The sequence below is a fragment of the Psammomys obesus genome, unplaced genomic scaffold (genome assembly GCF_907164565.1).
Source record: "Psammomys obesus unplaced genomic scaffold, mPsaObe1.curated_primary_1811, whole genome shotgun sequence".
Lineage (NCBI taxonomy): Eukaryota > Metazoa > Chordata > Mammalia > Rodentia > Muridae > Psammomys > Psammomys obesus.
This window is the reverse complement of record NW_026596057.1, coordinates 31021145-31047148: the sequence shown is the minus strand read 5'-3', so window position 1 is coordinate 31047148 and position 26004 is coordinate 31021145. Positions and strand designations below refer to the sequence as shown.

Genomic DNA, 26004 nt, shown 5'->3' with positions numbered 1-26004 from the left:
TGTTTTGATGACGGTGTCCTTTGCTTTACAGAAGCTTTTCAATTTCATGAGGTCCCATTTATTGATTGTTGCTCTTAGAGCCTGTGCTGTTGGTGTTCTGTTCAGGAAGTTTTCTCCTGTACCAATGAGTTCTAGGGTATTCCCCACTTTTTTTTCTAGCCAATTTAATGTGTCTGGTTTTATGTTGAGGTCTTTGATCCACTTGGACTTCAGTTTTGTGCAGGGTGATAAGTATGGATCTATTTTCATTTTTCTACATGTAGACATCCAGTTGGACCAGCACCATTTGTTGAAGATGCTATCATTTTTCCATTGTATGGTTTTGGCATCTTTGTCAAAAATCAGGTGTCCGTAAGTGTGTGGGTTTATTTCTGGGTCTTCTGTTCGATTCCATTGATCCACCATTCTGACAGAGGACTCATATCCAATATATATAAAGAACTAAACAAGCTGAAAAGCAACAAACCAAGTAATCCACTTAAAAAATGGGGAACAGAGCTAAAGAGAGAATTCTCTGCAGAGGAATATCGAATGGCAGAGAAGCACTTAAAGAAATGCTCAACCTCATTAGCCATTAGGGAAATGCAAATCAAAACAACCCTGAGATTTCACCTTACACCCATCAGAATGGCCTAGATGAAAATCTCAAGGGACAACACATGTTGGAGAGGTTGTGGAGAAAGGGGAACGCTTCTCCACTGCTGGTGGGAATGTAAACTGGTACAACCACTCTGGAAATCAATCTGGCGCTTTCTCAGACAACTAGGAATAGCGCTTCCTCAAGATCCAGCCATACCACTCCTAGGCATATACCCAAAAGAGGCGCAAGTACACAACAAGGACATTTGTTCAACCATGTTTGTAGCAGCTTTATTTGTAATAGCCAGAAGCTGGAAACAACCCAGATGCCCCTCAACTGAAGAATGGATGCAGAAACTGTGGTACATCTATACAATGGAGTATTACTCAGCAATGAAAAATAAGGAAATCATGAAATTTGCAGGTAAATGGTGGGACCTGGAAAGGATCATCCTGAGTGAGTTGACCCAGAAGCAAAAAGACACTCACGGTATATACTCACTCATATAAACATACAACATAGAATAAACCCACTAAAAGCTGTACATCTAAACAAACTAAGCAAAAGAGAGGACCCTAACTAAAATGTTCAATCCCCATCCTGAAAGGCAAAGAGGATGTACATCAGAAGAAAACGAAAATAGGAAACAACCTCGGAACCCGCTACAGAGGGCCTCTGAAAGCCAGAAGAAAACAGGAAACCACCTTGAAACCTGCCACAGAGGGCCTCTGAAAGCTTCTGCAGTATAGACTGTCAAAGCAGATGCTGAGCCTGATGGCCAACTGATGGGCAGAGTGAATGGAATTTTATGTAAGAAGTGGGAAATAGTAAGAGCTGGAGGGAACGGGAACTCCACAAGCAGAGCAACAGAACAAGATAATTTGAACACAGGGAACTTCCCAGAGACTCCTACTCCAACCAAGGACTATTTGTGGAGATGACCTGGAACCCCTGCACAGGTGTAGCCCATGGCAGTTCAGTGTCCAAGTGGGTTACATAGTAATGGGAAGAGGGACTGCCTCTGACATAATCTGATTGGCCTGCTCTTTGATCACTTCCCCCTGGGGGGAGCAGCCTTACCAGGCCACAGTAGAGGACAATGCAGCCACTTTTGATGAGAACTGATAGACTAAGATCAGAAAGAAGGAGAGGAGGACCTCCCCTATCAGTGGACTTGGGGAGTGGCATGCATGCAGAAAGTGGAGGGAGGGTGGGATTGGCAGGGGAGGAGGGAGGGGCTTATGGGGGGATACAAAATGAATAAAGTGTAATTAATAAAAAATAAATAAAAGATTTAAAAAAAAAAAAAAAAGAGATGAGCACTGATGAAATCCCTTTGAGTTCTGTCTGACAAGAACAAAGGACCTGGGCTTTAATCACGGGAGCACTATGCTGTGTCCTGGGACACATTGTGCAGATACCTCACGATGCTGAATGGAAAAGGACCTGGGAAGGGGCATGAGTGGAACATGGGCAGAAAGGTATAGAGTAGGTCCAGAAATTACAGCAGCATGAAGAGAAGGTGGAATCAGGAGCAACCAAGCCAGTGCAGAAGAGGACCAAGAAGCAGAGAAACCCTGAGATAGCAGACTTCCTGCGTGAGCATAATATTGACAGTAATCTCATTTACTGAGATAAACTAGGCTAAGTGAGAAACCGTTGAGAAAGAAGATAGATAATAAAAATGTAATACAGGAAAATGTTTGATACAGTAAAAAAACAAAAAACAAACAAACAAAAAATGACAGAAGTATGTGGGCAAGTCAGTTGCTGGCATCATGTGTGGTAGCACATGCCTGTAATTCCAGCATGTGGACAGTCACGTGGACTCTGGGAGCAAGACGATCAGCTTCAGCTACATAGCAAATTTCGGATAGCCTGAGATATGTGAGACATGGTCTCAACAAACCAAACCAAAGGACAAATTTGTTAAAGAAGTATTTTTATTTATGTTATAGGTATGAGTGTTCTGCCTGCGGGCATGTAATGCACACTGTGTGAGTGTCTGGTACCACTGCAGGCCAAAAGAGGGCCCTGGATTTCCTGGGACTGGCACTACAGTTGGCTGTGGGCCACCAGGTGGGAGGTGGGTGCTGAGGACTGAAGTGGGACCTCTGCAAGAGCGGCAAGTAGTCTTAGAGCCACCTCTCCAGCCCCAAGAAGACAATTACTGACAGCATTCTGTCACTGTTGTCATCATCGATGCTAACATTTAACAAAGGTCAGCTGTGGCTAAACAAAAAGAAAGCTGCATGTTAAGTTATGAGTTAAAAACTATTCTATTTCTAGTCAATAAAGACAAGAAAACTGTGGATGCTAGGTAGTATGTTACCCTCTATACAAGGTGAAAGAACCAAAACTCGATTCCAGCCAAGTTTACATCAGAGCTCACACTGCACACCCACAGTGAAAAGTCTCTGTTTTCTTCCAGTTTCTAAACACAAATTCAGACTACTCATATCTGGGAGAAATGCAGACGGACCAAAGCCAGAACCTTATATCAATGACTTTTGAAAGGAGATCCTTCTCTCCGACTCTCTAAATTTACATGTAGCTCAAGCTGACCTGGACCTCCCAATACTCCTGCTGTGGCCTCTTGTGATTATATAAACATGCAGCACCATGTCCCAGGCTACCGACTTCTAACAAGCCAATCTACACATTAAATGTCATTCTTTGGAATTTCTACCACAGGGGAATTAGTCTTATTCTAGAAAAGCTTCAGCTACGGAAGTGAGATCTGAAAATTGAACTTGAGCACTGCAACAAGAGCTAAATAGTAAACCACATGAAAATCGTAGTAAGTCTTAACTAAAACTGTATCTTATTTTTTTTTGGAAAAATAATAACTTCATTAATAAAATAAATACCTAGCTCTAAAGAATTCTGGGCTATTTTCAATTATCAAAGTCACTCTAAAAACTTCAGAGATTTTATTGCTGTGATTCCTAAAAGTATGCTTCTGAACTCAGTTTGCACTCAGCTAGAAGCCGGTCTGATGACCACCGGCCTTATCCTAACCCACATCACTCTAAATGACTTCAAACTCCAAGAGAGCAGAGAAAGAATTTCAACCTCTAAAAGTCCTCCAAACTTCACAAAGCATGTCCTTTGAAATATAAGGAACGCTCACTTCTAACTATGAAAACACGAGTTATCAATCTAAAATCAAAGAGAGCTCAATCACATTTTAAATATGTTGAAATCATTTCTGATTTGATAGCCTTCTTAGTATTGTATAACTAAATAAAATAACTCTAAGCAACCGAAACCTACATAGTGTAACATGATCCATATTCATATTGAACTTTAAGAGGTTAAAATAAAACTCTTCATTACAGCTAATTATCTACCAAGCAAGCATTTGTTGATTGCCTATCATTTATCATTCATTAATATAAAATATGATATATAAATGAAAACAAGCCAGGCCTTACCAAGCTTGTAATTCCAGCTATGTGGCAGGCCGAGGCAGGAGATTTTTCAAATTCAAGGCATGCCTGCTCTGTAGAGTGAGGTGAAGGCCAGCCTGGGCTGGTTAGTGAATGCCTGTCTCTGAATAAAAAAATTCATAAAGGGCTGGACCTGTAACACTGTAATACAGTGTTTGCCTAGCATGTGCAAGGCACTTGATTCAATCCCTAATACGAGGGTGGAGTTTCAGAGATAAGAAGACAAGGACTATATAAAATATACATGTTCATGTGTTTGTGTGAAACAAGCATACTACTTTTCTCAGAATGATCTTTTTGCTGTCTTCTAAATTATCTACTTTTTTTACTATAGTATTTCCCTTAGGGCCTCTAGCATAATATCATAGTAACATAAAATGTAAGGAGCAAAGCTCACTAGGTCCCATTGGCAAGCACATATTCTTGACAACCACCTTACACTGGAGAGGAAAGAAAACATGTAGATTTCATGATATGGCTGAGTCAGAGTCCATAGCTGACAATGGTGGAGATGTGCTGGAGAAGTAAAAGGTGACCAGATGGCACTGATATTTAAAGCCATATATAGGGCTCACCCAAACCACAAAAGTCACAAGGAGTATAACACAGTGTGCCACCTAGCTGAGTGTCATGGCTTTAATCCTTTAATCCCAGCACTTGGGAGGCAGAGGTAGGTGGATCCCAGTGAGTTCCAGGCCAGCCTGGTCTACAAAGAGCTCCAGGAGAGTCAGGGCTACACAGAGAAAGCCTGTCTCAATAAACAAAACCACCAAGACAACAACAAAAACTTGATGCTTACTGCAGAAAAGCAAATAGAAACAGTAAAGTAACTATACTCTGGAATAATCATTTAAAAAAAAAACATTAAAAATGGAGAATGTGAGAAGCTGCATAGATAATGCAGGAAATTCTGAATATATTTATATATAAATATTATTTAAAAGTTATTATTTGAAAAAAGGATGGGCTGATCTGGAAGCAAGTTTGTATTTACTCAAAACTATTTATTGGACGGCTACTATGTGTTTCATCAGACTAGTAACACAGGTTACAGTCTAAAACAAGAAAAACAATGAGCAAAGTTAACAATGATAAAACAATAGCTTTCATTGAAAAATATGCCAAAAAAAAGTATATTATGTGGTTAGGAACATTCAGTTTTCTCTTAAAGAAGGTCAGACACACACGCACACGTGTACACATACACACCACATTAAGTGTATATGTATATATACTTAAGTATGTATGTATATAAGTATATATATATATAAGTATATATGTATGTATATACTTGAAAAAGATGAATGAGCAAAGGTTTTAAACAAACACAGACTGAAATTCATAATGGTTACTGAATGCTGTGCTGGAAACGGTGGAAGGGGACAGAGAAGGGCAGCAGCAAGACCACTGGGGAAGCTATTCCGATTCAACAGAGGCCTCTGGCCAGGTGGAGGGAATGGGAGAGAAAAAATCTCCCAGGATGGTTAGTGGTGCCTCATAAATTAAACCTAAGGAGAACAAAAATAAGAAGCCAGGCACGTTCTAGCCTCAGTTGCAAGAAGGATGAACTGGCCAATAACTGGGATGCAGAGATGAGGGATAGCATAAGTAGAAGGCAAATACTTAACATTGATGGACAGTTCCATATTGGGAAGGCTGTTGGGCTTTGTGACTTTGGGAGAAGAAGCATTCCAGGCTGAGATGACTCTGAGAGCCACGTGCATGAAATTCAAGAATGGAATAGGGCCCAGATAAGGAACACAAATGGACAAAGAAGAGTTATAAGAACTAAGCCTTCAGGGGATCCATTATTATTAAAATGTTCTGAAGGTGAGAGACACAGGGCAAAAAGTAAGACAACAGAAAAAAGAGATATATGGAAGTCAAGAAGAGAAAGAGCTTGAAGGAATAAAGCATGATCAGTTCTTTTCCAATGTAGTCAGTAAGATGAGGCCTGAGTAGCTCATGGATAAGAAGTAGGGGAGCTTACATGGAATGAATTTAAGATAAAGAAATGGAGACTTTCATGAGGTCCCATTTATTGATTGTTGCTCTTAGAGCCTGTGCTGTTGGTGTTCTGTTCAGGAAGTTTTCTCCTGTACCAATGAGTTGTAGGGTATTCCCCACTTTTTTTTCTAGCCGATTTAATGTGTCTGGTTTTATGTTGAGGTCTTTGATCCACATGGACTTCAGTTTTGTGCAGGGTGATAAGTATGGATCAATTTTCATTTTTCTACATGTAGACATCCATTTGGACCAGCACCATTTGTTGAAGATGCTATCTTTTTTCCATTGTATGGTTTTGGCATCTTTGTCAAAGATCAGGTGTCCATAGACGTGTGGGTTTATTTCTGGGTCCTCTGTTCGGTTCCATTGATCCACCATTCTGTTTCTATGCCAGTACCATGCAGTTTTTTGTTGCTCTATAGTACAACTTAAGATCAGGGATGGAGATACCTCCAGAAGATCTTTTATTGTAGAGGATTGTTTTAGCAATTCTCGGTTTCTTGTTATTCCATATAAAGTTGAGAATTTTTCTTTCCAGGTCTGTAAAGAATTGTGTAGGTAATTTGATGGGAATTGCATTGAATCTGTAGATTGCTTTTGGTAAAATGGCCATTTTTACTATGTTAATCCTGCCAAGCCATGAGCATGGGAGATCTTTCCATCTTCTCATATCTTCTTCTAATTCTTTCTTCAGAGACTTGAAATTTTTTTCATACAAGTCTTTGACTTCCTTGGTTAGGGTCACTCCGAGGTACCTTATGTCATTTGTGGCTATTGTGAAGGGTGTTGTTTCCCTAATTTCTTTCGCAGCCCTTTTGTCTTTTGTATACAGGAGGGCTACTGATTTTTTTGAGTTAATTTTGTATATGGCCACTTTGCTGAAGATGTTTATCAGCTGTAGGAGTTCCCTGGTGGAGTTTTTGGGGTCACTCACGTATACTATCATATAATCTGTAAATAGTGATAATTTGACTTCTTCTGGACCTCATGAAACTGAAAAGCTTCTGTAAAGCAAAGGACACCGTCATCAAAACAAAACGACTGCCTACAGATTGGGAAAAAATCTTCAACAACCCTTTATCTGACAGAAGACTCATATCCAGTATATATAAAGAACTAAACAAGCTGAAAAGCAGCAAACCAAGTAATCCACTTAAAAAATGGGGATCAGAGCTAAACAGAGAATTCTCAATAGAGCAATATCGAATGGCAGAGAAGCACTTAAAGAAATGCTCAACCTCATTAGCCATTAGGGAAATGCAAATCAAAACAACCCTGAGATTTCACCTTACACCCAACAGAATGGCCAAGATCAAAAACTCAAGTGACAACACATGCTGGAGAGGTTGTGGAGAAAGAGGAACCCTTCTCCACTGCTGGTGGGAATGTAAACTTGTATAACCACTCTGGAAAGCAATCTAGCGCTTTCTCAGACAACTAGGAATAGCACTTCCTCAAGATCCAGCTATACCACTCCTAGGCATATATCCAAAAGAGGCTCAAGTACACAAAAAGGACATTTGCTCAACCATGTTTGTAGCAGCTTTATTTGTAATAGCCAGAAGCTGGAAACAACCCAGATGCCCCTCAACTGAAGAATGGATGCAGAAATTGTGGTACATCTATACAATGAATATTACTCAGCAATGAAAAATAAGGAAATCATGAAATTTGCAGGTAAATGGTGGGACCTGGAAAGGATCATCCTGAGTGAGGTGTCCCAGGAGCAAAAAGACACACACGGTATATACTCACTCATATAGGCATACAACGTAGGACAAATCCACTAAAATCTATGTATCTAAAGAAACCAAGCAAGAGAGAGGACCCTAACTAAAATGTTCAATCCCCACCTGAAAGGCAAAGAGGATGGACATCAGAAGAAGAAGAAAACAGGAAACAACGTAGAAACCTGCTACAGAAGGCCTCTGAAAGCCAGAAGAAGAAAACAGGAAACAAACTAGGAACCTACCACAGAGGGCCTCTGAAAGCCTCTGCCCTGCAGACTATCAAAGCAGATGCTGAGCCTGATGGCCAACTGTCGGGCAGAGTCAATGGAATTTTATGTAAGAAATGGGAAATAGTAAGAGCTGGAGAGGACAGGAACTCCACAAGGAGAGCAACAGAACAAGATAATTTGAACACAGGGAACTTCCCAGAGACTCATACTCCAACCAAAGACTATTCATGGAGATAACCTAGAACCCCTGCACAGATGTAGCCCATGGCAGGTCAGTGTCCAAGTGGGTTACCTAGTAATGGGAAGAGGGACTGCCTCTGACATAATCTGATTGGCCTGCTCTTTGATCACCTCCCCCTGAAGGGGAAGCAGCCCTACCAGGCCACAGAAGATGAAAATGCAGCCACTTTTGATGAGAACTGATAGACTAAGATCAGAAAGGAGAGGAGAACCTCCCCTATGAGTGGACTTGGGGAGAGGGAGGGTGGGATCGGGAGGGGAGGAGGGAAGGGCTTATGGGGGGATACAAAATGAATAAAGTGTAATTAATAAAAAATTTAAAAAAAATGGATGTAACCAGAAAAAAAAAAAAAAGGAAATGGAGACTTGACTGTAAACATCACTTTCTAGATTAATCTAAACTGAGTAGAAGATAGTACAGGATCTGTCTCTATTAAGAATTTTGGCAGATGAGGATAGAGGATGATCCCATAATAAAGGCAAACTACCTGAGCACAGAGTCCAGCTGTGAAAAGTGTGATTTTTCAGGACGTGTCAGCTGAAAGTGAGGTCAGGGGATGGATACTGGAAGAGACAAAGCAAGAAAGCAGGAGAGTTTGTAGAGACAGTGGGAAACTTCCAGAATAAGGATGTGACTTCTGAGAAGCCTTGGGGCTTACTGACGGATCAGACCATGACACTCAGATTGTTTTTCCTCAAAATTGCAGTTACAGTTTATCACCCTGTGCCTACGTCCATAAAATCTACATGAAATGAATGCTTACGAGGTAATGTAGTCACCTAAATTAATATGAAGACTTTCCAAAGTGTAAGCTCTATTCAAAGTCAAATGACAAACACCTTCACAGCATGAATTCACTAAAGCAAGCAAAATGAGCCTTACTGCTCAGCAAATAACTCTGGCACATAAACTACAGAGAGAAGAAAGCAATGGGGTGATTATGACCACACCCTTACCCACACTGTGAGCCACAGGGGGTGGGGGCAGCTACTGTCCTCCTGCCCAGAGTCAACACGTATGCCCTGGACAAGCAGCAAGGTGCACTTGACCACAGGATCCTGCTCACATCACACATTAGAAGTTCTAAGTGGATTCTAGCTGGCACTGCCCGAAGCTTGAAAGAATGAATGGCTCCCCATATGGTTAAGAAGCCGACTCTAAAATAGTCCTCATACTCCGCAAATTACAAAAGTACGGGCTGTTTTCTACATGCAGTTCTGGTATATGTTCTCTTTCAAAAACAGCCCAGATATTGCAATATTTCAAATTTTTAAAAAAGCAGAAACCCAAGCCTCTGATCAGTATTAAAATGAATCTTCTTAGAAAGTCTTACAATTGTACTCTGATTGCTGTTACATAATTAACTTTAGAATTAAGAAGTAAAAAATATATCATAATCCTCCTGAGTTAAAAACTAAAAATGAAACTAGTTTCAAACTGTCATAAACCTTATGACAAAAATGTAAAATTCCACTGTTTAATATTAGTCTTCCTGTAGTATTTTACTTTTTTGGTCCACACCTTTTATACAGTCCGAATTAAAGGAGGAAAAGAAAAGTCTACTGTTGTACAAGAGGCTTGAGCAATGAAATACAGGAGAATCTAATCAAATGTGCACTCACAGCTCTCTAGACAGTAGTGCGTACCATCGAGGGAGAAAGAACAGAAAAGCTAATAAAAATTTTGTCTTAACTTTACAAGAGCAGTAGTAATGGAAAAAATAATAACAAAAAATATATAAATTTCATATTCTAAACCTTAAACACACAGGGATTCATGCTAAACTAAAAATGAGACCACACATAACAGGCTCTGTCCGGGCTCCTCGAAACAAGGAAAAGGAGAGCCATGCTAAGAACACACGCTGCTCACCCCTCCGTCGGAATTGGAGTGTGACACTTAGGAAGGCTGACTTCTTCAGCTCTCTGTTTAGGTCCAGATTTCCATTAGCATTACAAAAGTGAGGGAGTCAGTGGGCTACCCAGATGTTGCCATATCACCCCCATTATTCAGGCTGATGGTGTGGAACAGAACAAAGGAAGGTTGTCAACCCTGAGCTGGGGCTGTCCTAACCCATCTTTTAAAATGCTATGGAGAGCAGGAACATTTCTCAAAGACTTAATAAGCAATAACGCCTATAAGCTCTTGTCAGGTACTCTTTCTTTCACTGTCTCACACCATCAGTCTGAAGGCAGAGAGGAGGAAAAAGGGAAGCCTCCTCCCTTCCCCCATATGCCAGGAGGCTGCCAGAGCCTGGGATGACACTTGCCTATTTCCAGCAGGGAAAGGGGTCCACCCACACAGGAGCAACAGCAGGAGGCAGAAACGAAAGGACCGGTGTGAAAAGAAATGCAGAACCGTCTCTATGATTTTGAAATTTAGACTGTGTGGCAGCCTAGAGTCTCATAAGAAAACAATTACTTTCATTTCTGCCTCCTACTGCCACCCCGACCTTTCTTGGTTGGCTAGTCAGTAGGAGGCAAAGAAGAAAAAAAAAAAAGATGGATTTTTTTTTCTTTGAAGCACAGGACCCGTCAAAACTGTGAACTTCAAAATCACAACATGAACTACCTAATTTTTAGAGGTGTTCTTTTATTGTCTTTGCTAGCAATGGTGCAATATGAAACAGTGGTATCTCACCAGAGGTATGAGATGGTACTGAGCTAGGTGTTTCTAACACCATTTGCTTATAACAATCTTGATCCTGTATCTTAGGACCATTGCAAAGTGCCAATCATGAGAGCAAATGTGTCCTTCCTTTAAACGGCTTTTCTCAATACAGAGAATTCAAGTACACAGAACGAAGCAATACCATGTGAAAGTCTATTGAGAACTAATTTAAACATGGTCCTTTTAAGAACATCCTGGTTCTTTTCAACTCTGCATCTAACTGAGCCCCTCTACAGGTAAAATGAGAGGTCCACAGAGTGTCCAAAATACTGTAGCCTTTCCCAGAAGGTTTTAGCTTAATATGGAAAGATATAAGAAAACAAAACCAAGTTAGTAAAGATTTGGAAAATACCAGAAGAGAGAGTGAGAAAAACCACCTGTTTCCAGGACCTATGGCAGTGCTGGTGCTTTAGACAGTCCTGGAAGGATGCACCAAACTTTAAAAGCTAGCGAGTAGGAAGGAAGGTAGAAATGAGTGACTTCACAGAAGTAGAAGAGACAGTTTTCTCTAGGCAGTATTTCTGAGTTATGCTTGTGGGCGGGTCAACAGATGTATTGCAATAATCGGTAACCATAGATTTAGTAAGTTCGAAGACCAATATGGGCACCTCACATCCTCACTTTGAGATTCAGTGCACACAGCACAGGGAAGTCTGAGGAGACATTGCCACAACCCAACCCACTAGTGTTCAGTTGAAAGAACTCCTACTGAGTCCTCAACACTGAGAAAAACCTCCGGGCAGAATTGAGAAAAGACCAGCAGAGTGTAAGTGGGGCCTGTTGTAGAAGACCTCTCAAACAACAGGCTGAGAACAGCCTGCGTGAAAGATAATAAATAAATAAATAAATAAATAAATAAATAAATAAATAAATAAATAAATAGATAAATACATAAATAAGTAAACAAACAAACAAATAAGTGAGGCCTATTGTTTTAACCATCCATTGCATGTGGGTCCTTGTGGGATGCCTAACAGCAAAGGCAGGGAAAGTCTGGAGTGAATTTCAATATAGTATGTTCACATGGTTTTATCAAAACACCCCTTCTACTTTATTTTACATTATAAGAAGGAATAATATAACAAAAGAAATAACAGTTCCAGCCAGAGAGAGAGAAAGAGAGAGAGAAAAAAATGGAAGTCAAGAGTAGCCAGCCAAAGCAGAAGTGGGTACAAAATGCAGAGACATGCCTCAGTCCACCTTTTCCTTCCACCTAGGACTAGCAGAGACCCTCACGGCCAAGAAGTCACTGCCATGAAGTAAGAAGCCAGGGCTGGCCTCCTGAGATGCTCTCCATGAAAACCAAACATCATGAAGCACTTAGGAGTCAGTAATTCCAACTACAACTTGGAAATTAGAAATGAACACTTTGCAGCACCTTTCCTGCAGATGCAGATTTACTCACACAAATTTAACAGAGAGATATACTTATCCCACTAAAATTACCTGTGGCTGGAACTGAGGAACAGGTGGTCCTTGCATTCCTTGTGATTGTTCATCCATTGTCTGACTCAACAGACTTCAGAATTCTGCAAAACAGTAAAGTTGAAATTTAAATTACGCAATCATTGCCAATTCACAGCACTTCCACATGCATCCAAATATGACAGATTTGTATGATGCTTCAGAACAACTCATTAAAATATTCTCCACTTCTATCTTTGACACTTGCTGAATCCAAGCTCTGTTTAGCTCCCATAATCACACACTACCGCGCCATTTCCACTTCTCCAGCAGTTCAGGTCAAGGACATCCCCTTTGGCCCATGCTTCAGAGAAGAGTAACAGCATGCTGAGCTTCCCAGACTCCTGCTCAGTGCCTGGCATCTGTAAAATGTATCTTTTCTTTACATTTAAAAATACCCATACTTCTAACACTTTCATTCTTTTATTTTAAATTTGAAGTTAATATACCCTTTAAAGAGGAGTAACAATATTCTTGATACAGGTCATTTGCATTGCGAGTTTGATCTTCAGCCACATGATTTCTCTAAAAGCTTCTCAGTGGTGAACAGAAATTCATCATTTTGATGCAGTCTAAGTGACCATGTAGATACAGACACACAATCAGCGCTCTGTATTTACAGGGATGTGTGGGTTTGGAATACATATAAATATGTCTTGGTATTATTCCTTGAATAATACAGCAACACTTTACAGAACCTTCAGCTGAATTAGATGTAAGTATTTAGAGTTCATGGGAAGATATTTGTAGGTTACATGAAGCTATATAACAGCTTGAAATACATACACCCTAATATATATAAGGTTTATCAGAGTGCCATCAGATTTTGGTACCCACAGCAAAACAGAAGACTCTAAAACCAATTACCCACAAGTATAAAAGGAGCCTGTATCTCTTTCAGCTTTCCTTTCCTTTCTGTTGAGAGACCCATTTGTCTATGTTTAACCCTGTCAAAAAGCATCTAAACTTCTTGTACTGCAGTAGGTGCATAGATACTACCATATATAATACAAAAATACGGTATTAACTAGCAATGCTTTATTATAAGATAATTTGAATAGCTGAAACGGGGTCTCCCTACATAGCCTTGGCTGTCCTGGAACTCTCTCTGTAGATCCAGCTGGCCTTGAACTCAAAGAGATCCACCTGCCTCTGCGTTTTGATGGGATCAAAGCTGTGTGGCACTATACATGGATTACTACAAAATTCTGCTAATCGGCATGGGATAGACACCTGTGAGTAATCGCACTTGGGAAGCTCAGGCGGAAGGGCCACTGTCAGTTCCAGGCCAGATGGGGCTACATGGTGAGGAGCAGTCTCAAAACACCAAAATAAAAGTCTTCGTTCAGCTTAATTACATATTGAACTTTAATATTAACTTCAGAATCTGTTTGGTTCCATTTTTAAAAATGTTTTTCATTGAGATATAATAATTCTGTAGTTAAATTTAAGGAAAAATTTAACTACTAAAAAATTTGAGAAGTCTTCAAACTTGTGAACATGGAATATTTAATTTCTTGCAAAGCTAGTTTTCAGTTTCAATACACTGGTTTTTAACACCTTTCTCTATGTTATCTCCAAAGTATCCTTTACTTTTACTACATTGTAAAAACTGAATATTTTCATTCAGTTTTCTAAATTTATTCTGTAGGCTAAAACTAACTGTACTGAATAAAACCATATAAACTTGTAACCCACCTTAGTAAACCTAAATGCCTTTTAAAATAGATTCTTGCCTTATTGCGATGACCAGACCTTCCAGTACAATGAACAGACATGGAACCAAATATCTTTTCATGTTGCTCACTTTAGGGGAAAGATAGTAATAGTTTTGATAGTGTCTGACCGTTCAGTAAAATATTATCCATTTATTTTTTGTGTGTGTGCATACTTTGCCTTTACATATGTATATACACCACATGTGTGTAGTGCCTGTGTAAGCCAGAAAAGAGTATCAGATTCCCTGAGACTGAAGTTATAAATGGGAGTGAGCTGCCATGTGGGTGTGGGAATTGAACTCAGGTCTCGTAGAAGAGCTTAGCTACTGAGCCAGCTCTCCAGCCCAAAGCTGTTCATTTTTAATATGGACCTTGATCTACTTGTTAAGAATAATGTAATTATTCTCAATGTTGTCTTTGATTTTATATATTATTGAATTTGAGGAGGGGAAAAATAAAAATAAAGATCAAGTCCAACACTGAAATCAGCATTTCACATTTGCTGCCCACAAAAGGTTTCTTAAGACATCCACAAAGAAACACTTCTTGGTCAAAGCTCTCTATGAAACCTTGTTATATTAAACTCTCTCTGAGCATTAGAGAAAATATTAGCAAACTGATATTAATTTGGGGTAATTTAACCCTGAAAAGTATTACATAATATTTTTGTTATCCCACAGCCTGACTGAACCAGGAATACACTGAGAAATTCTGAGTTACAACAAAGTGCTCTTACCATACACACTGATACATGGCACCATCTAAGTAATACAAGTCGGGGAGAACAAACAAAGCCAAAGAAAAAGGAGCTTAGAACAATGACAACCATAAAGTGACTTAATCAAAGAGTATTCAGTTGAAAATAAAAATCTACCTGATTATTAAGCTTCAGCACCCAAGCAAAAAGAACAAAAAGCAATGCGAGTTTCTTTCCTAAGATATGATATGGCTCATTGTGTCACTAGGTGCTTTAACTTCGTGTACACTGTGTGTGTGTATGCATGTTACAGTCTATGAGCCGGGTGTGTGTGCTCCACACCAAGCCTATGGAGACCAAAGGACAACCATGGGTATGGGTCCTCACCCTCTATCTTGTTTGAGACAAGGTGTTTGCCAAGTTCGTTGGCCCAAAGCTCTTCTCTCTCCCCTCTCCTGCAGTGAGAGCTCTGGGGATCTGAATTCAGGTCTTCACACTGTGCAGCAAGGGCTTTACCCACTTGGCCTTCTCCCCGGCTATTTTGCCTTTTAACTAATCCTGCAAAACATATTTTAATGCCTGAAGTATGTTTAACATACGTTTGATCTTCTAGATTACAAAGTCCAAGTTTCAGATAGCTATCTGTGTACACTGCACTTCTGATGTTTGGTTTAATATCTGGCATAAGCAGGTACCTGAATGGATATCTAATGAATGAATCCACATGTGCTTGTCAAAAAGATACCAAGTGATTATTGATACCAATTAAGTATAAAGTTAGTGATAAAAAACATCATCAAATTCAACTAATTTGTAGTTAATCTTTAAACCACAATGTTATTCATAGACGGTGTTGGTTGTTATATTTTAAAGGATGAACAGGAAAAATTAACCAGGTTTAAATGGAGCCAGAGAAAGAAAATAACGTATCAGTGAACTAGGGGAGGGGCATAGGAAGGAGAAAAGGGAGGAAGGGTGGTATTGGGAGGAGATGAGGGAGGGGGGCCACAGCTGGAATACAATATGAATAAATTATAATAAATAATGATAATTAATAAAAAAGAAAAAAAAGAATTACTAAATAACTATTATGGAATCGTTTTTTCACTGATTAAATAAGTTAAATATTAAATATTTTAAAGCAAATAGTTTTCCTCAATGTGTAATGCTTTAGACAATACTAGAAGTTAATAATAGAATTTGTCTATGAAACTTATATGGCACATGAAATAAAATGCTCAGAATTTAAAAAAAATCAAAATTCAAAACAAACAAACAACTGCAGCCTGTCTTGTATTCAAATTAAGGTTGGTGAGTGATGGACCTAGGTCATGGTAGTTCAGGCCTTAATCTCAGCACTCTAGAGACAGAAACAGGAAGACCTACAGAATGGTCTACACAGTACGTTCCAGACCAACCAAGGCTACACAATAAGACTTTGATTTCAACAAATATAAAATAAAGTTTCCTATCCTTGAAAAGCAATACAACAAGCAAGAAGGCCAGTTCACAGGCTAATGCAAATCCATGTAAGAGACAGGATGAGCTTCAGCAATGCCCTCCCTTATCTCAAAAGCATTCCACACTACTGACCAAGCAATATGGACTCTATCTTCTGTGACCTCAAACCTCCTCTCCTCTCCTCTCCTCTCCCCTCCTCCCTCCTCTTTCTCCTCTGCTCCCCTCCCCTCATCCCTCCCCTCCCCTCTCCTCTCCTCTCCTCCTCTTCTGCAGACTGTGTCACAGCTATCATTACTCTCTATCTTTAAACACTGGATTACTCCAAAACTGGAAACTTCTATTAAAACTACACTTAATCCTCAAATCAGCCTATGGCTTTGCTTTTGTTTGTGTTTAATAAACCATAAAAAAAATGGTCATGGAGATCTCAGTAAATTCCTGAACTCTTGAATATGACCCAAATGAGACAACTATTAAATCTGTATCTTCACAACGATGTTGAGCTATCACCGTCTATAGCCTGGTGCCCACCTTGTCATGTCCAAAACTAAGGATTCCAACTTTCATGTCCCTGTATCTCTTCTGTCTTCGTATGTATGACAATCTACTCACTAATTCCAGCCCCACAATTTTTAAACATTTGTATCTTTGGACTTCATCTCCTGCTGATCTTAAAATCCATTTGTTTATGTCCATTACATATGCTTGTATTCTAGATACTTAAAAGAAAAATGGTAAATAAATGCTAACTTATTTATAAACTATTCTGTTTATATAACATACTCTGTTTTTATGTAAAACATTTTTATGAAAAATTATTACAATTTTCAAAAACTTAGTCACAAGACCAGCATTACTTTACACTGTACAAAGGTCTCTGATGCCCATAATTGTAGATGTAGCTTCTGTACAGTCTTATGAAGTGCTATTCAGATATGTAAAACTAGACAAACGACATATAGCTGACCTTCTATACATGTGTGGTTGAAAAGAGAAGAGTGTTTTAATAGCCATTTCTTATTGTTCTGGGTAGTCATCTTTGATACAAAACCCAGCAGAAGATAAACTCATGGATTCTGCACTCTAATCAATGAACTTTTATTCTCTGAAAATCTAGTTGTCCACCTTGGCCTTGGAGTAGATCTTTGACTCATATATTTTTGTAACATTTTAACATCTGGAAATGTTTAATTCACCAAGTAAACTTAAAAACTCTGATTGACAAACATTTCATTATCCTTTATTTTTAAAAGTCTTAATTGTTAATATCACCACTAATTTTATCAAAAAAAAATTATCTTTAAATACCCAGAAAATGTTACAGAGTGATGAACACAAGTTTTCCGAAATTCTCACTTCAAAGGTCTGAAATCTGGGTAGGTGTGCTGGTGCACACCTTTAACCACAATACTGGGGAGGCAGAGGCAGGAGGATCTCTGGGAGTTTGAGGCCAGCCTGGTCTACAAAACGATTTCTAGAACAACCAGAGCTATGTAGTTAGAGAGTCTCAAAAATGACCAAATAATAAAAATAAGAAGTCTTAATTTTATTACTGGCACAAATTATGTTAGTTGATTTGCCTATAAGATAATTTTCAATAAAATGTCTTAAAATGTTTCTCAAAATAATCACCAGCTGTCATTCATTCTTCAGATAAAAATGGTGCCACAAGAAAAGCAGCTGCCCCACTTGTTCTCCAATCACCTACAAGAATGTTATTTCTGAAGGTGACTGAAATTTGCTCAAGTGGTATTTTAAAGCTACGTCATCATACATCATACTCAAAGGCATGTCCTCAAAGCTTGAGATTTGATAATATACTCATCCTCACTCCATCTCAGCCAGTTAGTGTGGGGTGTTTGGAGCAGGAGGGGTAGGCTCATGCCTACTGCTGAACCACAATTAAGAACATTTTAAAGTAAAGCTTACAATTCAAAAGTAAAACACCGCCACATAACAGACAAAGGATACAGAGAGCAGTACATTTTGCCATTGCACTGATGATGTTTCTGTAATAAACATAAAAATGATATGCTCATGATAGGACCTCAAGGGCCTAACCATATTTCCTAGGCCTCTGTCTACAGACTGTGCACTCAACATTTCGACAACAGCTGCTTGGTCACAAATCTAAAATCCAAAGCACTCAGTGGTTAAGAGTGCTGGTTCCACAATCAGGAGGACCGGAGCTGAGAATCAAGTAGCCATACAAGCCCAGCGTCTCCTGTGTGGCAGGAACTACAGTTCTAAGGAAGGAAAAGACAGGAGGATCTCTGAGGCTTGCTGTTTTCCATGCTCACTAAGAAAATGCCAGCCTTATGTTGACATAGAAACCTTACCTCAAAGGAGGATGTGAAAAGAGAGAGACACCTGATGCCATCTTCTGACCTCTATGCACATGCAAAGGTACACACCCATTCACATGCATGTACAGAAACACACACAGATGCACACAATTAAAATCCCATTTTGAAATCTGAAATCTATCCTCTTATTTCTCTCATTACGTTATCATGTTCCTCCCAATACTGAACCTACTTGTGATTGGTGTTCTATCTCCAAGATGCATCTCTGCCTGCCTCTTCCACAACAGCTTTGCCCCATCCTTCTTGCTACTTCCCATGAACACTGAAATCCCTTCTGTCTACGAGACCTGCTGATCGCTTTCTGGCATGTGAGCCTGTTGTTTGCCATCAGTCCAGAACCCACGAATAACCAGCTCAACACCAAGCAAACCCTAGCCAGGGACCCATGTTATCCCTCCCTGTGTATCTTTCACGTTATCACTCATTTCTATACAGCACTTTGAAGAATTTATAATTATATTACTATGTTTGACTTATCACTTCTACAATAACACAAACAATGAGGGCAAGAGCTCTGCCATTTTGTTCCTCACTGTATTTCTCAGCCATCATATAATATATGCATGGAAGTGGCTAGTAATTGAATGAAAGCTGAATGGCAATGGGGACAAAAGGACAGATTTTAGCCTTGCTTCTAAGCTTACCATTACATGTTTGGGACTTCGAATGATTAGATTTGACTTGAAGTAGAAAATTTACGATTGGAAGATTTTTGCTAGGAGGAATGAGCATATGGTGGTGCCACCAAGCAAGTAACAGATGGGAAATAGAAACAGGGTGGGTGTCAGAAGAGCGAAGAACAGGACAGGAACACTACAGGAAGACCATACTGTGAAGGAGGAGGAGAAAGTCCATGTATAAAGTATTGCAGAGAGAAGTAGAAGTCATACTGTCTTACAATTTTCAAAGGCTCACTATTTATTGCTAGCTAAAACTTTCTTGTCTGGTTGAAAACAAGCCTTTCTGTGAACTGAAGTTTCTGAAAAAGCCACACCTATGCAGAAGATTATACAGACTTATTGGAACTTCTTGGTTGTCCAGAGATGTAGTATATTGCAGATGATCGCCCACTTCTGTCGCTAACCTAGCACACCTTTGTCTATCTAGTAAAACCTTTGAAATGTATTCTTAGCAAAGCACTAGCTCCTATCAACCCAAAAGAGCTGCCACCTATATTAAAGGGTTAATGGAGGAAACCTACAACACGGTTTCTCCTGCTCTGCTTCACCCCGCCTGCCACCTGTCTCCACCAACGTGCTGATTTATGACTGTCATTATCCTGTGACTACAGAAGTCCACAGGACCACTTTCACCATCAGACATGTCAGTGGGGGCAACCTGAATTCATGTTCCAGGCCTATGGTCACTCATCACTCATCAGGAGGGAAAAATTTAAAGAATTCAAGTTTGTCAGTGAGCTGATTTTAAATACGACCTTAACAAAATTATTAAATAAAACATAATACATTATAAAGTAATATGGTTTACTTCAGTGACAATTTAACCATCTTACTGCCAATGCTAAAATAATATTAGTATCACTCCTTAAATAAAATATTTACCTTGTTCCCATATTTACTCAATTTATCAAATGAGTACAAACTAAAATCCTGAGCATTATTAGCAAACTGCATCTCCCTGGAACAGCCAGGGTCATTAGGTTCACTCTGCAGAACTCCTAAGCAACCCTCCATCCATACCTACAGACTCCACAGCAAATGTCATGCTTTAAGTTTATACAGTACACTCACAGAAATAAAATAAATCAATATATGTTTCAAACCTGGTAAACAAGATTCTTATTCAATTACAAAACACAGACTTAAAACTTAAGTTATAGAATTTTTTTAAAAGAAGAAACTTTGAAAATATGTCTTTCAAAAAACTGTTTAATAAGTTTTATTTGTAACAATTATTTTTTCAAAACACATTTCAACTTGTCTTTTTTGATTGACATTTCAATAACCACAATGTTCAGTTAAATGGACATATTTCCTTCATTTATCAGTAAAGAAAATATAAAAACTAACCAATTGGAAGATTGTTCTAATTCATCTTACCTTTAATTCATATTGACAATAAAACAATTTTAACAATAAAGGTTGCTCTCGGGATCTAAAGAGCACTTGCCCCATTTTTCAAATATACATTTTCATGATACAATCACATAGCCACTTCTTAATGCAGTGTAAACTGTTCAAGGAGAAGAATGCAGTGGGGGTCAAAAAGGTTTTAGATAACCAATTACGGCCTGGTTTTACTTTTTTGTTTTTTCAGAATGCTAATGGATTGAAGTACATAATCCAAATTTAAGCTTCCTTTTCTGAAATGAAAATTTCCCTTCTATCTTATATTCTATAGGAACATTGAAAATTCATATTTTATTAAACAAGAAAACTATCACAAGAAAGAAAATAAGGAACAAAAGAAGAACAACCATGCTGAAAAATAGAATACTTTCTGTCCTAAGGACAATTATTTATCTAGCTATCTAAGAGCACATTCACATGCACATGCGTGCACACACACACCAACACAAGCACATTCTCACACACACACACACACACACACACAAATGTAAAGAAACATAATGGAAAGTTTAAGGTGACTGATACTTGGCAAAGTCTGAATACTTAAATCCAGATCGAAATATTTTTCTTGGCCCCAAGTCACCATTCAACAGGAATATTACTGACCTCACCCTCCTGTCTCCAGTCAAGTGACTGAGTCATCTAGTATTTCCCACAATGAAGCAAGTGACACATCTATCAGCCAAAGCAGAGAGAGTAAGTGCTCAGTTAGAAGCCCCTTCACACATCTCCCTATTAAAATGAGAAAGTCTTTAAAAGGTACTAGGATGACAACAAGACATCTGAAGAGAATGATGGATGTTTCTAGACCATCGCAGTCTTAAGATTTATAGTTAATAATAATAATAATTTATTAACACACTTGGCTTGCAAAGCCATTCTCTCTTTAAAGGAACTGGTGCTCTATGGAAAAAAAAATAGGTGGTTCCAGAGGCTAGGGCTGGGAAAGTACAAGCTGAGCCCGAAACATCACGTACCAGAAAACAAAGTTCTACTCAAAGAACAATGGGAACATGTCAAAAAAAAAATAGCAATAATAATAATAATAATACAGAAGTCAGCTTGAAGGTAAGTGGACAGGATCCCTCTGGCCATATTCAGAACATCTGAGTAGCACATTGTGGTCCATTTAGTGAAACAAGAACTGGGGTTCACAAGGACATATAAACAGTGGTGAGGCAAAGGCCATTCTTGAAAACAGAATGTCATCTAACAAAGAAATAATGATGGAATTTAAAAGTCACCAGTAGTATAGAGCAAATGAGGTCAGCAGGAACTGGGTTCCTTTCCTTAAGTATGCATCTCCTTTAGTTAGAGGCATCATTTTAATGCGAGCTGCTATCATCAAGAAATGTACTTGAAGTTCTAGGATCATGACTATAATTTAATGACCTTGTCATTTCTTATCAACTCTGCAGCTCATGCTAAATTCACTGGATGCTATGGAGTCCTCTTCTAAGGAAAGAGCTTGAAAATTAGGCACATACGCACACACCAAGATTTAGACTGTCTACTTAGAACAGCCCCAAACACCAAGGTTCACAACTGCAGTACAGTATGAGCAGCTGCTGGGCAGGAGGTCTGTGATGGGACTGTCACTCTCGTTCTGCTTCCCACTGCAAAGAACCATTGTTGGCTGTGTAATACTCTCTGCTAGCGTCTGCTGTTCGTTGCCGAAGTGTCTTGTTGTATGCACTCAATAGAGGACCAAGTTACATATGTCAAGCCTTCTAAAACACATGGCTCTTGTTGAAATCTAAACCCACTTTTTTTCATAAAATAGTATACCATTCTAATTTGCTTTCAACCTAATTGACACAAATGTGTCTACATCTACATGGAGAGATATTAAAAAAAAAAAAACCATACTATCGCTAATAGAAAATACAACTTTAAATAATAGCGAAAATACACTGATATACTGATACAAATTGTACGTTACAAAAATCACATCAATTGATATATATATATATATATATATATATATATCAGTGTAGCATCACCTTTCTAAAAGAAATACAGTAAATATGCTATTGAGTACTCTTAATCCCTCAAATCTTCTCTAAAAAATAAATCAGCAACTGAATTTCAAATTATGTACAAATTATGTTTATATGTTATTTATTATAAACAAGTGTTTATAACAAAGAAAACTGGTAAGCCCATAAAGACTGGCTAAAAATGTAAAAGGAGGGTCTCACAAGATTGTTTAGCCGGGAAAGGCGCTTGTAGACAAGTAAGTAAGCCTTGTCTTGAGTTCAATCCCCAAGACCTACATGGTAGAGGGAGAAAACCAAGTCCCAAACGCTGTCCTCTGACCTCCACACCACAGACACCCACACCCACCCACCCACACATACACAATGCTTTAAATAAATAAAACAATGTTAAAATTCAACACATAAAGAAAATTGAAAACTAGACTGAAAATGTTTATTTACACCTTAAATGAGTTTTAAATGTCACCAGTATAATGTGAAGCAATAAATCAAGAATCAAGAGGAAAATTTTCACTTTATATGTACTTGAATGATACTATGTATATCAAACTTCAGAGACTTACTTAATTGGGCTGCTTACACTGTTTACTCTGCCAATATATAGCCAAATAGGAGCAGGAAATTACCTACCATACCTTGGGAAATTTCGGCCAAATGAAGTTAGGATAGTATGATTTAGACACTGTTCTACCCGCAGCGGTTGGCACAATGCTAAATGTAGCAAATTTGTATTTGTTAATGTATCTAATGTGAATATATTAAATAGACCTAAATACACAGTAACATGTGACCATATTAAATCAAAACTAACATTTGCAATCATGTACAAAATTACTGAAATGTTGCTTCATATGTGTATATGAGTACAGAAACATTTTATTTCCATAATGACAAAAATGATAATTCAGACTAAACCTCTGAGGACAATTAGTTGGACTGTTTGTGAAATGTATGAATGCAAGATGACACAGTAAAACATCAAAGGACAAGGAGCTGAGGGATGAAAGAGAACCAAGAAAAGCACACCTAAGCATGTTTTCCATCGAGTGCTGTGTTGACAGTCCAGAGACAGCTGAAGCGCTAAGAGGAAGCGGAGCTTTTCTTTTGGCCTTTCGGGAACAGAAGGCATACCAGAATTGAACAGAAGGCTCTGGTGACTGAGTGCCCCAGCACTTGGGTGGAGACCTTGAAAGCCTTAATTCCAACAGAATTCTTAGCATTCAATAGGATCTAGAATGAGGGTTCCCTGGGAACTACTGCCCTCAAACGCATGACAAAAACCAATGAAAACACTCACTGGAGAAGGAACATCCATGGTTCTACTGTAGTTCTATAAATGTTTTCCCAAATATAGTATCCAACACACGATAAAACATAACCAGATAGTTAAGCAGTAGTTAAGCAGGTAAGAACTCATGAACAAAACCAACAGATAGAGTATGCCAAAAAAAAAAAAAAAAAAAAAAAAAAAAAAAAAAATGTTCTCAAATGAAAAGCAAAGCCAGGAAACTAAACACTGCACATCTGGTTTGCTTTCTGTTGTGGTGATAAACACTGACCAGAAGCAACTTGAGTAGAGAAAGAGTTTATTACAGTTTACAGCTTACAGTCCACTAGGGGAAGCCAAGGAAGGAACAGAAGCAGACACCATGGAAAGAGTCTAAGAAGTTTGCTCTCTGCTTACTCAGCTACCTTCCTAACACAGCCAAGGTCCACCTGTCCACAGATGGCACTGCCCAAAGTGGGCTGGGCCCCAATATAACAATTAGCAAAAGAATAGGTCCCATAGACATGCCTACAGGCTAATCCGATGGAGGCAGTTCTTCAAGTTTCTTCACAGGTGACTCTGGTTTGTGTCAATTTGACAAAAACAAGCCAGCAAAACATGCAAGGGGGAAATTATAATTAAATGTTAGCAACATGAAATAATAGGGCATAATGATAATAGAATTTAAAACATATCTAAAATTAAAATACAAAAAAAAAGAATAAACAGAAGATAAATGGAGTTTGTGTTCTAAGGTTCCTATTAAAATGTGGACAAAAAAAAGGAAAAATCAGCATTTTATTTCATTTTTAATGCCATGCTTTCCATAAATATAACAAACACAGTTACTGACATCAGCATCAGATTCAAGTACCAAAGAGCCATTATCATCTCATTTCCCTTCATACTCACGCCTTCCCAGTTCCTGGCTACTGCACATCTGTACTGTGTCTCTGTAGTTATGGCTTTTCTAGGATGTTGTATAAACACAGCCTCTTTAACACAGCCCCTCCACTTAGCATGACACGTCTGAGTTCATCTCTGCACTGCAAATAGGTTATTCATTCTAACTGCTGACCACTACAGCACTGCCTGGATGAGCACTCCAGTACTGAACTAGTGATCAAATGATGGGCATCTGCACTGTTTCCAGTTCCAGGGAATCGGAAGGTTACTATAAACATTCATGTGTAAGACAATTTCAGTCTGCTTGAGTAAATCACCAGGCACAAGACTAATACCAGATTTATTAAGAATGCATAGAAAATACAATTTTGTTATAAGAAATAAAACAAAAATACTTCCACCTGCCCTGCCTCATTATGTGTCTGCTGTGGCCTCAGCAATGTACTATTCACTCACTCTTTTCACTAAACTTTCTCCAAATGTATCATAATTATAGTAGCTCTTTATCTAGCTGGAACGGCTAAATAACATGATTATTTGTAGGATATAAATGATATATTTCCATTGTAAAAATTAAGCTCACTGCAAAGCTATGAAATTCTTACAGTCTGATAAACTATTGTGGCTATTAACTAATAAATAACAAGCAATCAAGTGAAAGTGCAGAACACAGCTAACCAGGAAATACTTAAACACTTCAATATAAGGTTTTTGGATACAGAGTCATTATTGTAGGTATATATTTTTCAAAACAGTAAAATAAGGAAAGGTTTCTCATGCTAGGCAATATGTCTTCTTTAAACTAAATATTTATGGCATGATTGCTCTACTTCAAAAATGTTCTCCAAAAACATTTGCTCGTTTCCCACTATGTTCCCTCCTGAGGAAGGGTTCTACATTAAATACTGGGGGTCTTGTAAAAACCACTGTAAGGCTGCTCTGGGCTGAAGCATCAATGAAATGAAATCAAATTATGGTACTGTTGAGATTGATGGCTTTATATGTTTCTTGCTGACATCTGCTGGCTCAATTCTATCTTCCTCTTAATATACACTGGAATTTTGAGACACTTACATAAACAGTTTCTAGTACAGCAAACAGAACCTTCAGGTTAATTAATTAAGG

The 26004-nt window shown here is 38.6% G+C and overlaps 1 protein-coding gene across 1 annotated transcript in view; it reads right to left on the bottom strand.

Moving 5' to 3' along the window:
• Nek7 (NIMA related kinase 7) overlaps positions 1-26004 on the bottom strand; it is a 129946-nt gene that overhangs the window by 65937 nt on the left and 38005 nt on the right. Inside the window, exon 2 of the mRNA XM_055624647.1 lies at positions 12357-12439. Within this exon, the coding sequence (XP_055480622.1) occupies positions 12357-12413 (57 nt within the window). The 5' untranslated portion in view covers positions 12414-12439. The remainder of the gene's footprint in view (positions 1-12356; positions 12440-26004) is intronic.